At 52.3% G+C, this 13475-nt stretch overlaps 1 protein-coding gene across 3 annotated transcripts in view; it reads left to right on the plus strand.

The window, feature by feature from the left end:
- Positions 1-13475, plus strand: part of THAP4 (THAP domain containing 4) — a 43656-nt gene that overhangs the window by 19870 nt on the left and 10311 nt on the right. For all 3 annotated transcript variants that reach the window (XM_035006674.1, XM_035006675.1, XM_035006676.1), the window contains 3 exons: positions 4208-4367; positions 5385-5494; positions 6352-6455. In XM_035006674.1, the coding sequence (XP_034862565.1) occupies positions 4208-4367; positions 5385-5494; positions 6352-6455 (374 nt within the window). The remainder of the gene's footprint in view (positions 1-4207; positions 4368-5384; positions 5495-6351; positions 6456-13475) is intronic.

Here is a 13475-nt window from a genome sequence, read left to right on the forward strand (position 1 = left end):
GAGAGGGAACACAAGCAGGGGGAGTGGGAGAGGGAGAAGCAGGCTCCCGGCTGAGCAAGGAGCCCGACATCGGGCTCGATCCCAGGACCCTGGGATCATGACCTGAGCCGAAGGCAGACGCTTAACCGACTGAGCCACCCAGGCGGCCCTAGAGCTTACTTAAAAAAAAAAAAAAAAGGTAAAGACAAACAGATGAAATTAACTTTATATTCTGTTTAACTGGGGGCACCTGGCTGGCTCTGACTCTTGATGTTGGTGTCGTGAGTTGGAGCCCCAAAGTTGGGTGTAGGAGTTACTAAAAAGTAAATAAATAAAAACTTTAAAAATAATAACAGGGGCGCCTGAGTGGCTCCATCGTTAAGCGTCTGTCTTCAGCTCAGGTCATGATCTCAGGGTCCTGGGATCAAGCCCCGTGTGGGGCTCCTTGCTCAGCAGGGAGTCGGCTTCTCCCTCTGCCTCTCCCCCACTTATGCTCTTTCTCTCAAATAAATATCTATATATTTTAGTTTATTTTACTTAACCCAGTACTGTCTGAAATATTATTATTTCAACATGTAACAATCAATACCTAAAAGTTAATAAGATGTGTGAAGTCCTCCTTTTTGCCTTGAGTTTTTGAAATCCAGTGTGTGTCTTAGCCTTAAAGCACATCTCGGTGGACCAGTGACGTCAGATGTCCACATGTGGCCGTGAGGTCATAGCCGGTGTCAGAGAAAACAGTGGTGCTCGCTCTCCTGTGCGTCTTGTGAGTGTGGCTCTGGCAGCTTCTGCTGGGCCCTGCTGTGGAGGAGCCCCCGGATTGCTCTCCTTCTCATGTAAATGGAACCCTCCAGTGTGTGGCCTTAGCTCTGGCTTCTCTCCTTGGTTCATCCACGTGGTAGCATGCGTCAGTGCTTCATTCCTTTTTTTTTTTTTTTAAAGATTTTATTTATTTATTTGACAGAGAGAGACACAGAGAGCAGGATCACAAGCAGGGGGAGTGGGAGAGGGAGAAGCAGGCTTCCCGCAGAGCAGGGAGCCTGATGTGGGGCTCGATCCCAGGACCCTGGGATCATGACCCAAGATGAAGGCAGACGCTTAACAACTGAGCCACCCAGGCGCCCCTGCTTCATTCCTTTTTATGGCCAATGATCCACGTCTAGCAACTGTGGACAGAGACCCCGTGTGGATGTGTGTCGTCCTGTCACAGGGGACGCCCAGCAGCGGGACTGGCCAGGCGGGGCTTGGAGGGGTGCCCACTGTCCCCGCGCAGGCTACGCACTGCACGTGCCCCCAGCAGGAGGGTCTCTTGGCCTTCCTGACTTTTTCATTGCACTTTTCTCGCCCCTCTGTGGCGTGGGTCTGCCCTGAGTCCCACGCCATCCCAGGCCACTTCCAGCTTCCTTGTGGTGGAGCTTCGGTCTGTCTCTCCTGACTTCCTGCACCTCCTGCTTTCTTGCCATTTCTCTCCTTAGTTGTTTTTTTTTTAAATAAACATTACTATATCTATTTTTTTAGTTTGTTTTTTTTTTTTAAGATTTTATTTATTTGACAGCGAGCAAGCGTACAAGCAGAGGGAGGGGCAGAGGGAGGCAGACTTCCCACTGAGCAGGGAGCCCGATGCGGGGCTCGATCCCAGGACCCTGAGATCGTGACCTGAGCTGAAGGCAGACGCTTCACCAACTGAGCCACCCAGGTGCCCCAGGATTTATTTTAGAAAGAGAAACCGCTCGAGTGAGCACGGGTTGGGGGAGGGACAGAGGCAAAGGGAGAGAAGCAGGCTCCCCACTGAGCTGGGAGCCCAACATGCCCTGAACCCGGGACCCTGAGATCATGACCTGAGCTCACCCGACTCCGCCCCCCTTCCCTAGTTCTCCCGTCTCTCGCCAGGGTTCTTTCTCCCCGGAGGTGGTTGCTTCAGCCGGTGCTGAGCCGCGTGCTCGCAGCCTCACCAGGGCCCTGGCGGTGGCGGGTGGTGCGCTGTCCCTTGGCTCGCTCACTGCTCCTCCCGGGCGTTGGGTTCCAGGCAGGGCGTCCACTTTCAGGCCAACTGCCACCCTTCACACAGTCTGAAGGAGAAGCTGAGTGCACCTTGACGAGTGGCACATGACACCCTGTGTGTCAACACAGACGGGGTCCCAGGGCCCCTCGCCAGGCCATCCCCTCCGCCACGGCCCTCAGCATATTCGGAAGCTGTGACCTGTCTTCCTGGAAAGGCCAGGCTGCAGGGGGCGGGGGGGGGGGGGGTTCTCTGTTGTTGTTTTTTATTATTTTCTGGTAGAGATGATAATTCTGTTCCCTCAGAGACCCCCAGAGACTGAGGGAGGATGAGAGCAAGACCCAGCTCGCTCTCTGTCTGGGTCTTTCCCTGTCTCTCTGTCTGCCTGCCTCTCTCCCTCTCCGTCTCTCTGTCACTGTCCCTCTGCCTCTCTCCCCCTTACCCCCCAGTGGAGGCACTCCCCCTCCCTGGGTGGCCCTGAAGAGCAGATTTGATGAGGACAGGGCTCCTGCCCTCAGGGCCCCCCAATGGGGCCGGGTCTAAGAGGAGGGGCTGTGTGTGGACTTGCAGAGGCCGCCCCGCCCCGCGGGCTGAGGAGCTGCTGGGGAGGGGGTGTGGTGGCCCTGGAGGCTGGGGGGGCGCCATCTGGGCCGGGGCTCCGCTCATCCCCACCACTGCCTGCCTTTGAGGGGGTCCCAGGGGGAAGCGTTGGGTGGCAGGAACGGAAGCGCGTGGTCCTGCGGCTCTGACCCGGGAGAAGGGGCGCGGAGGGCTCCTTCCTGGAGGCGGCAGGCCGCTGCAGTTGCGTCCCTGGCTCCCTAGGCGGCAGGCTGGCCCGAGAGGGAAAGCGCGCTGCCCCACCCCGCCTGCGCCGCGTGTGGACACCAGGTGAGGGTTAGGCGGGCCGGGCCGGCGGCTCCACAGCACACGGGCGGGCTTTCCTCCGTGTCGCCCTGAGCGCGACAGGTGCACCAGACAGACGGCATCTCCGAGGCCACGGCTGGCTAAAAAACAGCGATTTCTATTTACTCTGCGAACCGCAGAATGAGGGCTGTCAGAGCCGAGCGAGTGGCTGTTTGAACGCCCAACCCGAACCACTGGCGCTCTTCCTCTCACCTCCTCTGTTGTTGAGGCCGTGAACCCTGGGGGTGCTGCCTGCTCTCCTGCCCCACGTCCCAGCCATCAGCCCACACTCTGCCTTCACACCAGACCCCAAATCAGGCCCTTTCCACCGGTGACATTGAGCCCCAGCCGCCCTCCTCCCGTGCTCTGTGCCTCCCGCTCAGACCTCGCCAGGGCCCTTCTGGGGGCCTCCCCGGCCAGGCCAGCCTGCACCGCCCAGGACCCCCCAGTGCACAGCGTGTCTGCAGAGTGGCTGCGGGCCCCCTCCTGCCGCGGGCCCCCTCCTGCTGCGACCTCTGCACACCCCTCAGGGAGCCGTCCTCGGTCCTCACAGTTTAGACCTCAAAATGTCCCAACAGCCCCATGTCCCTTTCTGGCTTGTCACCTCAGACACATTACATTCAGCATCCTTTTCTTCTCGGTGCACTGCTGTCTTCACTCAGTGGGGCGCAGGGGTCCCGGGTGGGCAGGGGTCAGCGCCTGTCCCACTCAGCTGGTGGCAGCAGAGTCCTGCAATCCAGACCTTGGGTTCTGAAGCTTTTACTCCTTACCTGCACTCTAGATTGTGGTTAGCGTCCTGACTTGACTTTCTTTCGGGTCTGATTAGGAGAGTTGGATCGCATAAATCTCAACCGCAGCCTTCCTCCCTTCCCAGTTGTTCGCAGGCGATCAGAAGAGGCAGGACTAGAGGCGCCAGCCAGGTGGGGCAAGAACGGGTTTCGCCCACCCTCCCGGTCCCGGCTGCCTGTGTTGCCCCCTTCAGGCTCAGAAGGTGGAGGTGCGGCCCTCCGTTCACCCACAGCAGTGCTGCCAGCCTTTGGAGCAGGACCCTCCACCTCAGGTCCCGTTGTCCTTGGCCTCCAGACCCTCTTGTCTTTTCTGCATAGGAGCTGCAGAGGGTTGGCGGTGGCAAAGTGACCTTTGCTAATTGTTTGCCCTTTTTCTCCCCCTCTTGACAGGTGGCTAGTGGCATATTCTGGTCACGCGGGGTGTGTGAGGGCATGCTTCCACAGAGAGTGTGTGTGTCCACACAGAGCTCAGCAGGGCACGCTTACAAAGAGTCCAGTGGACACAGAGCCACTGACCACCTCTTCCTTCTGCCCGCAGAGCCCCCCACGATGAACCCAGTGGTGGAGCCCCTGTCCTGGATGCTGGGTACCTGGCTGTCAGACCCGCCGGGAGCCGGGACCTTCCCGACGCTGCAGCCTTTCCAGTACCTGGAGGAGGTGTACATCTCCCACGTGGGTCAACCTGTGCTCAACTTCTCGTAAGTGCCCCGCCCCCCCCCCCCCCCCCGCCCCCCCGGCCACCTGCCCCAGCAACTCCTGCCTGACAGGCAGGCCGGAAGATGCAAAAGGAACCTGGTTGTGTTTCAGAGAGGCACCCTCTTCCTGCCCTGAACCTAGTCACACGGTGGGTAAAAATGGTACTTCTGGGTCTCTCATGTTTTTGAAGGTGACCACAAAATCTCGGGCTTGCTAATGCAGACATGAAGTAAGTGCCTGTGCTCTCCCCCTGACACACATTACTGGAAATAAAATGACCTGGATTTCTCTTAGAATCTCCCCCCGAGCTGTTTGAGGTCCCAGAGAGGCTGTTAGTGTTGTGGTTCTCAGTCCTGCTACATAGTAAAGCGAGAGTCCTCGGAGTCCTCCAGCCGCATCCTGACCCAACACCTGTTCTGTTTCTCGCCTGTGAACTGCTCACAAGAGGCAGAGCCTGGTGTAAGGGTGGGATCTTACTGTGCACGGAGGGTGCTTGGGACCGCGAAGCACTAAGGAGCCCTGGGGGCGGGGGTCTGCCGAACTTACAGGTTTCAGGGTCCCGTCTTCAGGGTCAGGGTCAGTCATGGCGGCTGGGAAAAGAGGGACAGCACACACAGACGACGGGGGGAGGCGCATGTGGGGGAGCTGCTTCCGGGCCAGAGGTGGAAGGTCCTGGGGTGCCTGGCGGCTGGGGCCCACACATGTGGTTCCTCATGTCCCTCATGCTATGTCTTTTATGCATCCCTCTGTTTCCGCATGAACAAGAAACTGCATCTTTTTTTTTTTTTTTAAGTTTTATTTAAGTCGTCTGTCCGCCCAGCATGGGGCTTGAACTCACTACCCTGAGATCAAGAATCAGTCACTTAACTGACTGAGCCACCCAGGCGCCCCAACTAACTGCATTATTTATATTCAGTGGGTGGGGTGCTTTATAGAGTGAGAAAAATGTGTCCACAAAGTCCGGCACGCTCTGGGGGGCATCTGATACCTGGGGCTTCACCTCTCCTGCTTCCCACTAGGTTCAACGCCTTCCACCCAGACACACGCAAACCCATGCACAGGGAGTGTGGCTTCATCCGCCTCAAGCCTGACACCAACAAGGTGGCCTTCGTCAGCGCCCAGAACACAGGTACCTCCGCTTGGCGGCCGTCCCTGGCCTGCCCCTGCCCACGTACCATGCATGCCATCAGAGGGCTGGCCAGCCGGGGAGGCGGCGTCTGCCTCCTGCTTTCAGAGTGACCTTTGGGGGTGTCCGTGGTCGTGGGCACATTTGTGGGGAGTGACTGAGTGCTTGTCAGGGTGGGAAGCGTCAGGCCTTTGGACGGACTCGGCAGGGCTGGCAGGAGGGAGCTGGTGAGAGGGCCTGACTCCCTCTTCTCCCAAGTTCTCCCAGCAACAGCTCACGACAGAGCTCTGTCTGCCGCAGCTCAGAGGTGCGGAATGTGTGCACGAGAACGGGAGGCTCGCTGTGCAGCCAGAAACTGTCCGGAAATCCACTCTGTGCCCAGTGGGAGGCCACCCTGAGATAGTTAGCCAGGCTCATTAATTAGAAATGACTCAAAAACACACCTGCTTCACCTTTACCTTGCTCCCTGGCTCGAGTGAGTCTCACGTCCTAGAAGCTGGTGGGACAGTCAGAAACTAGCCCATCCTGGAGTGGGCCTGCCCAAGGCATTGGTGAGCCAAAAGTCGGGGGGCAGCCAGCAGCTGGGGCCGGGGGGAGGCTCCCTGTCCTGTTTGATGGGGCAGGGCTGGGGTCAGGGCACCTCCTCCCTCTCCCCCTCCCCCCACCCCCGACAGGGTGGCCCTCCATAGACCCCCTCCCCTGCCTATAAAGAGGACTTGCGAGTCTTTCCCCCTTGGTGCCTGGGAGGCTCTGGCTTTCGAGTTCAGACCTGTTGAAGCGCTGGGTGCAGAAGGTGGTGGTGGGAGCAGTGGCACCAGCAAGCCGTGGGCAGGCTGCTGAGGACTGACGGCCCCCTGCAGGCATCGTGGAGGTGGAAGAGGGCGAGGTGAATGGGCAGGAGCTGAGCATCACGTCCCACTCCATCGCCAGGATCTCCTTCGCCAAGGAGCCTCACGTGGAGCAGGTGAGTCTGCCCCTGCAGCCTTCCCTCCTTCCGCCATGCACTTGCAGTCCTCAGTGGGGCCACAGATCACCCCTTGGCCTGTCTGCACGGTCATGTGGTCGCTCCCCACACATGCTGAGGTGGGGGTGTGCCACAGCGGAATCCGGTCCCTGGCAGGTGGGCACTTAGGGGTTCTCAGGTCGGCTGCAGTTTTTCAGTCACAAACATCCTTTTACGTTTGGGCTGTCCACTTTGGCAAATGAGTCCGTTATCTGTTGGGGAGATTTCTCCCATTTGAGTTGCTGGATCAGAGGACAGGTACATTTTGCATTGCTTTTCTTGACGACTGTCCCCTCCAGCTCTGCAGGGACCTACCTGCTCCTCTGCACCGTCGTCTACACGGCGTGTTCCAGACTCACTGGTCTTTTGAATCTGATCCGTGAAAGATGGTGGCTCATTTGTGTTTGAAATTGAATGGATGCAAGGGAGCATTTCCCATGCTTGTGGGCCGTTTGTGTTTCTTGCTCCGTACGGTTGATGTTCAGGGTCATTGCCTGTGTTTCTGTGGGCTGCCATCTGACTGGTTTACCGGAGCTTTCTACGTACCATGGCTGTTTGCGCGGCAGATGTTTCCCCATCTGGTGGTATATGTGAGTTTGGTTTATGATGTGTTCTACTCAACAGATTGCGAGCTTTTCTGTGGTTCTCTCTGGGGGTCTTTTCCTTTATGGGGTCTGGATTTGGATTCCAGCTCTGGAAGGCATTTCTACTCACAGGATGAAATTAGTCTTTTGTTTCCCTGCACTCTTGTAGCTTTCCCTTTTACACTTAGACCTTAGTCCCTCCCAGATTGGTTTTCACATGATGCCATGTACAGATGGGTGACCAGCAGCCCCCCAGATTTGAAATGTCATGCCTGTCTTAAGCCCATCCCCATAAATAGGGGAGGAGGGTCTGTTCCTTTTGTCTGCTTCTTCACCAACAGTAATTTAAAGTCATGTAATAACTTAGGTTACCATAGCTCTATGTCCTATCTTAATATCTGGGGAGAGTTCCCGATATTCTTTACTGTACATTTTCTTGGTTAATTCTTCTGCATTCCCTCTTCTGGGCGGACCGTCCGGTGAGTTTGTCCAGGTCCACACCGTTTACGCCAGGATCACATAAACACATGGGTTAATTTGAGGACAAGGGGAGTTCTGGTTGGTCGCAGTGGACAGCAGCGTGGTGGTCTAGTTTGGGGTACTTCAGTGGGTACCAGGTTAATTCCTTTATGATGTTAATTATGCAGGCCTTGGACGTTGCGTGGCTGGGTAGTGCTGTGATGCTTTCTGGTTTCCGAGGGTGTGTCTGGCACCTGGCTGCCGTTCCATCTCCTGGGTGTGTTGGGGGGGCTCTGGCTCTGTGCTGCTCTGCTGAGCGGGACGTCCCGTCCGACAGCTGGCTCTCTGGCGCAGCCCGGATAGAGTGCTTACCCCGCAAGGTGCTCGCCCGAGGCTACCAGTTTGTATTTTTGCCCCGCTCTTCTGCTTCTCAGAAACAGAGGTTCTTGATTTTATGTGTCGGGTAAGCATGTCCTATTTCTACTGTGGTAAAAATTATATTCAGGAATGGGTTTTGAGTTCCATTAAATGCTTTTGCAGCCTCTTGGGAGGATTCTGTTTTTTCCACTTGAAGCTGTTGATGCAGTGAATTGTATTAATAACTTCTAAGTGTTGAGGGCATGTTTGCTTTTTGAAGATAACTCCTACTTGTCCTGATTTTGGTACCAGAGTTATTCATAGAGTGTGCTGGGCACTTTTTAGCTGTGTCTGTTCCCTGACAAGGAGGGAGCCCCGTCAACGTTGCCTGGTCCTCCTAGATGTCCTCAGGAAAGCATCTGGGCCCAGTGGGGGGAGTGCCCTTGCTCTCCTCCCTGCTTACCTGGCCCTCCGACCTCCCTGCATTTGCAAGGTCAAGGTTCCCAGGACCAGTGCTCTTTCATCTAGATTTTCAGAGTTTGAGGAAGAAGTAACACTCACTGCTTTCTCTGCATCTGCCATTCTGTGTCCCCTTTATATTTCTGATCTTTTGCATATGTCTGTTTTCTCTTTTTCTTGCTCATACTTGACTTTATCAGGGATTTGGGGGGGTGGATTTTGTTTGTTTATTTTTGCTAGAGAACTAAGTTTGGGCTTTATTAATTAAACACAAGAGTCCCTCTCTGTAAAAGGAGAGAGAAGGTGAGGGGAAGCCACTGAGGGCACAGTGAGGGGAGGCACCCCCATGGGGTGGGGCCAGAGGAGGGCTCAGCTCTTCAGGGTGACATGCTGACCAACAGCTGGCTGGGTGCGACTGGGTTGGCCTTCCTGCTGGGTCAACATGCACAGAACCTGGTAGGGAGGGAGGCTGGGGCTGGAAGCATCTGTCTGTCCTCCCAGCAGCTGGTGGGCAGAATGCCTGGCTTCTGCAGATGCCCGGGAGCGGCAGGTGTTGGGAGGGGTCCTTGCTTATCTGTTGTTGAAGCCTGACCTCACCCCTTCTCTGTTGCCCTGCTCTCGGTGCTCGGTCACTGAGGACCCCACACAGCCCACAGGGTGGTGCCCTACAGCAGCCCTGAGACAGGACAGGTCCAGGCCTGTGCCCGCATTTGATGCTGAGGATCAGAGAGGCCCCTGCCTTCCAGAAACTCCCCCCATTAATGCTCGCCGCCTCCTGAGCGGCTGACTCCTGCGGCCAGAGCTGCTCTGATGGCCAGCGTCCCATCCTGTCCTGCTTGGCCCTCTTCTGGTGGAGTCCTGTCCAGGTCCTCTGACCACTTCCACTGTGTCTGCTGTCCTTCCTGACACTCGTTCTTCTCTGAGTTGGATGTAAGCTCCTCTCGAGCTACTGGTGTGGCCAATATCCCTTCCAGTTTGTATCTTTGCTCCCCTTTTCTGCTTCTGAGAAACAGAAGTTCTTGATTTTATGTGGTTCCGTTTCCCAGGCTCTCCTTTCTGGATTGGTTTTAGAATTTCTTACTTAAGCAGGCTTCCCTGAAAACAGGTCAAAAAATATATATTCTAGGGGCGCCTGGGTGGCTCAGTTGGTTAAGCGACTGCCTTCGGCTCAGGTCATGATCCTGGAGTCCCTGGATCGAGTCCCGCATCGGGCTCCCTGCTTGGCAGGGAGTCTGCTTCTCCCTCTGACCCTCCCCCCTCTCATGTGCTCTCTCTCATTCTCTCTCTCTCAAATGAATAAATAAAATCTTAAAAAAAAAAAAAAAAAATATATATATATATATATATATATATTTTTTTTTTATTTTATATTTTTTTTCCTGGAAGCATTACAGCTTGATCTAAAACCTCCCCTTCAGGTCATTAATTCACCCAGATTTGAGTTTTGTGCAGTTGAATGCCGGCTGCCCCGGCCCCTGCTGGCAGAGCCTGCCCTCCCCAGCCCCCCCACCAGTTCCCGCTTCCCCCCACCCCTGCCAGTTCCCGCTAATTACCATGGCTTACTAGAATTTTTTTTTTTTACTTAAAAAAAAAATTAGCTGCCTGGAGGTGTAATTTACATACAGTTAGTGCATCCAGTTCAGGTGGACACCCTTGGAATATGCCCCGGTCAGGACGAGAACAGCCCCTCACCCCAGAAAGAGCCTTGTGCTGTCCCTACCAGCCCCCAGCCCCCCCACAGCCAGGGCCAGATCTCTGTCACTCCACTAGACTTGCATCTTGTAGGATTCCCTGTAAATGGGTCCATACAGTGTCTACTCCTTTCATTCAAGGTAACATTTGTGAGATTCATCCATGCTGTTGCATTTAGCGGTAGTTTGGGTGTTTTTGATTGCTGAGTAGTGTTCCACTGGGCAAATATGTCACAGCTCCGTCTGTCTCCCCTCTGTTGACGGACACCGATTGGCTTGTTTCCAGTGCTGGGCTGTTGGGAATAAAGCTGCTATGAGCATGTGTGTGGACGTGTGTCTTCCCGGCTCTTGGGTGAGGACCTAGGACTGGGACTGCTGAGTCCCGTGGGGAGTGCCAGGTGAGCGAGCCGGAGCCTCCAGGCTGGGTCTTGTGCCGCTCCACCCCCACCGCCCCACCCCCCCAACCACGTTGGTCCTTGAGTGTCCGCCGTCCTGGTGGCTGCACAGGGGTGTTACATGCGGTTAAATACATTTCCCAGGGGCGCCTGGGGGGCTCAGTCGTTAAGCGTCTGCCTCCGGCTCAGGTCATGATCCCGGGGTCCTGGGATGGAGCCCCACGTCGGGCTCCCTGCTCCGCGGGAAGCCTGCTTCTCCCTCTCCCACTCCCCCGCTTGTGCTCCCTCTCTCGCTGTGTCTCTCTCTGTCAAATAAATAAATAAAATCTTAAAAAAAAAAAAATACATTTCCCAGATGACTGATGATGTTGGTCCTCCTTCCGTGGTGCTTATTTGCCAGTTATTTCTTGTTTTGTGAAGCAAGCATTCAGATCCTGGGCCCCTCTCTCCAGCAGCTTGAGTTCTGAGAGTTACATGTTCCAAGTACAGGTCCTTCATCAGGTACATGTGCTCCCAGCTTATGACAAAATGTTTTGACTTTTCATGTTCGCTTACCAGCGCTTTCTTTTATGCTCTGCTTTTTGTGCCCTGTCTTAAATTCTTTTGCCTAACCCAGGCTGCAGAGATTTTTAACCTGCATTTTCTCCAATAATTGTTACGGTTTTCCTTTTTGCTTTAAGGTCTATAATTTTGGAATTTGTGTTTTTGTATGGTATGAGGTAGGCATCAAGATTCTTTTATTTTTTCCCCCCGGATAGATACCCCATTGTTCCAGCACCGTTTGTTGAAAAGACTGCCGTTACTCCCTCATCCCGCAGTGACGTGCACTTGCGTGGGTCCATTTTGGACTGTCTTACACCCAGGTGATCTCTGAGTTTCTGTGTACGCTGAGGCCACGCGATCTGGATTACTGTAGCTTTAGACTAATATTTGAAATCCGATCATATTGGTTGTCCAACTTTTTTTTCTTTTTACAAAATTGTGTTGGGTACCCAGGGACTCTTTGCATTTTCGTATGAAGTTTGGAATTAGCTTGTCAACTTCTAGAAGAATTTTTAGGATTACTTGAATTTCGAGATTAATTTGGGAAGTACCATCTTCAGCAAACTGACTCTCCTAATCCAATACCATGTAAATCTCTCCATTTATGTAGGATTTCCTCACCCTAAATTGTGTTGTAGTTTTCAGTACATGTGTTGCATGTATTTTGTAAAATTTATGCCTGGGTATTTTGTGGTTTTGGGATGCTGTTAGAAATGATTTCTTAATTTTCTGAATTATTTGTTGCTAGTGTATAGAAATACATTTGACTGTTACACATTGATTTTATATCATGTAACCCTCTTAAATTCACTTTTTTATTTTACTCATTTTTTAATAGATTCTTTGGGGTTTTCTACACAGTCATGTCATCTGCGGTTAAAGTGTCACTTCTTACTTTCCAGTCTCGATGCCATTTCTTTCTTCTGAGCTAGGACTTTGGAAAGGGCAGCCTATGTAACGTTCGGTACCGGTGGTGGGAGTAGACGCCAGGCCCTGTTCTCTGTTCATGGGAAGCACTCCGCCTTCACCATTGGGTGTGATGGTCACTGTCGGGTTTTTACCAGTGCCCTTTACCACATTCTGTTTTCTTATATTTTTAGTTTGCCAGTTATTAAAAATTATAAATGGGTGTTGAATTCTGACAGGTGCTTCTGCTATTGAGATGCTTCTGTGATTTTTCTCCTTTATTCTCTTAATGTGGTGAGTTATAGGAACAGGGTTTCAGATGTTGACCCAACCCCACATTCTTCAGATAAACCCCAATGACAGATAATTTGTCATTTTTAGTTATTGCTATTTATATTACTAAAATACGTAAGTTGAAGGATTTTTGTATCATGTTATTTGTTTTATTCTAATTATCCTGAGTTTAATTCCCTCTTTTTTGATTTCTTAAATGGGAAATTTAAGTCACTGGTATTTAGCCCATTTTTAGTTTGTGATGCACCACTTGAAACTATGAATTTCACTCCAAGCCCTGCTTCAGCTGCATCCCTATGAAGAGTGTGCTCTTATCACCTCCAGCTCAAAATACTTTCCCTGGTGACTTTCTTATTCGAACTGGGTCATTTAGAAGTATGTTACTTACTTTCCAAATATTTGAGGATTTTCTACATAATCTATTGCTAATGATATCTAATTCAATTCTGTAAAGCCCAGAGCACATGCTTTCCGAGTTACTCTGCCACAGTGTATGATGTAACTTGGTGAATGCCTCATGCACACTCCAAATAAATACGTATTTGACAGTTGTTGGGTGTAGTGGACTTAGTTCAAGTCGATTGATAACGTCATTCTGATTTCCTTCATACTGCTGATTTTTTTGGTCGGGGGCGGGGTGGGGGGGTCTGGTTCTGTCTGATTACTGAGAGGTGCTAGAATCTCCAAAGATGATCGGGGCTATTTCTCTTCCTTTCTTGGGTTCTGTCTGTTTTTGCTTCATGACTTTGAAGCTCTGTCATAAGATGCGTACGTGTGATGATACGTATTATATTTATGAAATGTTCCTCTTGGTAGCTTGGAGTATGTACCTTGAAGACTGATGGTAACAGAACCACAGCTGCTGTCCAATGCTTGTTTATTTGGTGCATCTGTTTTCCTTCCTTTTTACGTTTTACTTATTTAGCTCTCTATATTCACGGTATATCTCCTGTAGTCTTGCTTTTTTTGTCTAGTCAAAAAGCTCCATATTTTAATTGGAATGTTTAGTCCATTTACATTTAATAAAAATATTACTGGTATGGTTGGTTGTAAGACCACTATCTTGATTTGTCTTTTGTTCTTTGTTTTTTTCCTTTGCTGTGTTCTCTTGGTTTAAGTAATTTTAGCATTGTTTTCTTTCTTTTGTTAGCTTTTTTTTTCTTTTTCTATTGAAGTGTAGTTGACACACAACATTACATTTGTCTCAGGTGTACAACTTAGTGATGGGACAACTCCATAAACTGTTACGTTGGGCTCGCCACACATATGGCCCCACCTGTCACCACACGACGC

This window comes from Mirounga leonina, unplaced genomic scaffold (genome assembly GCF_011800145.1).
Source record: "Mirounga leonina isolate KUSES-001 unplaced genomic scaffold, KU_Mleo_1.0 Mir_151, whole genome shotgun sequence".
NCBI lineage: Eukaryota > Metazoa > Chordata > Mammalia > Carnivora > Phocidae > Mirounga > Mirounga leonina.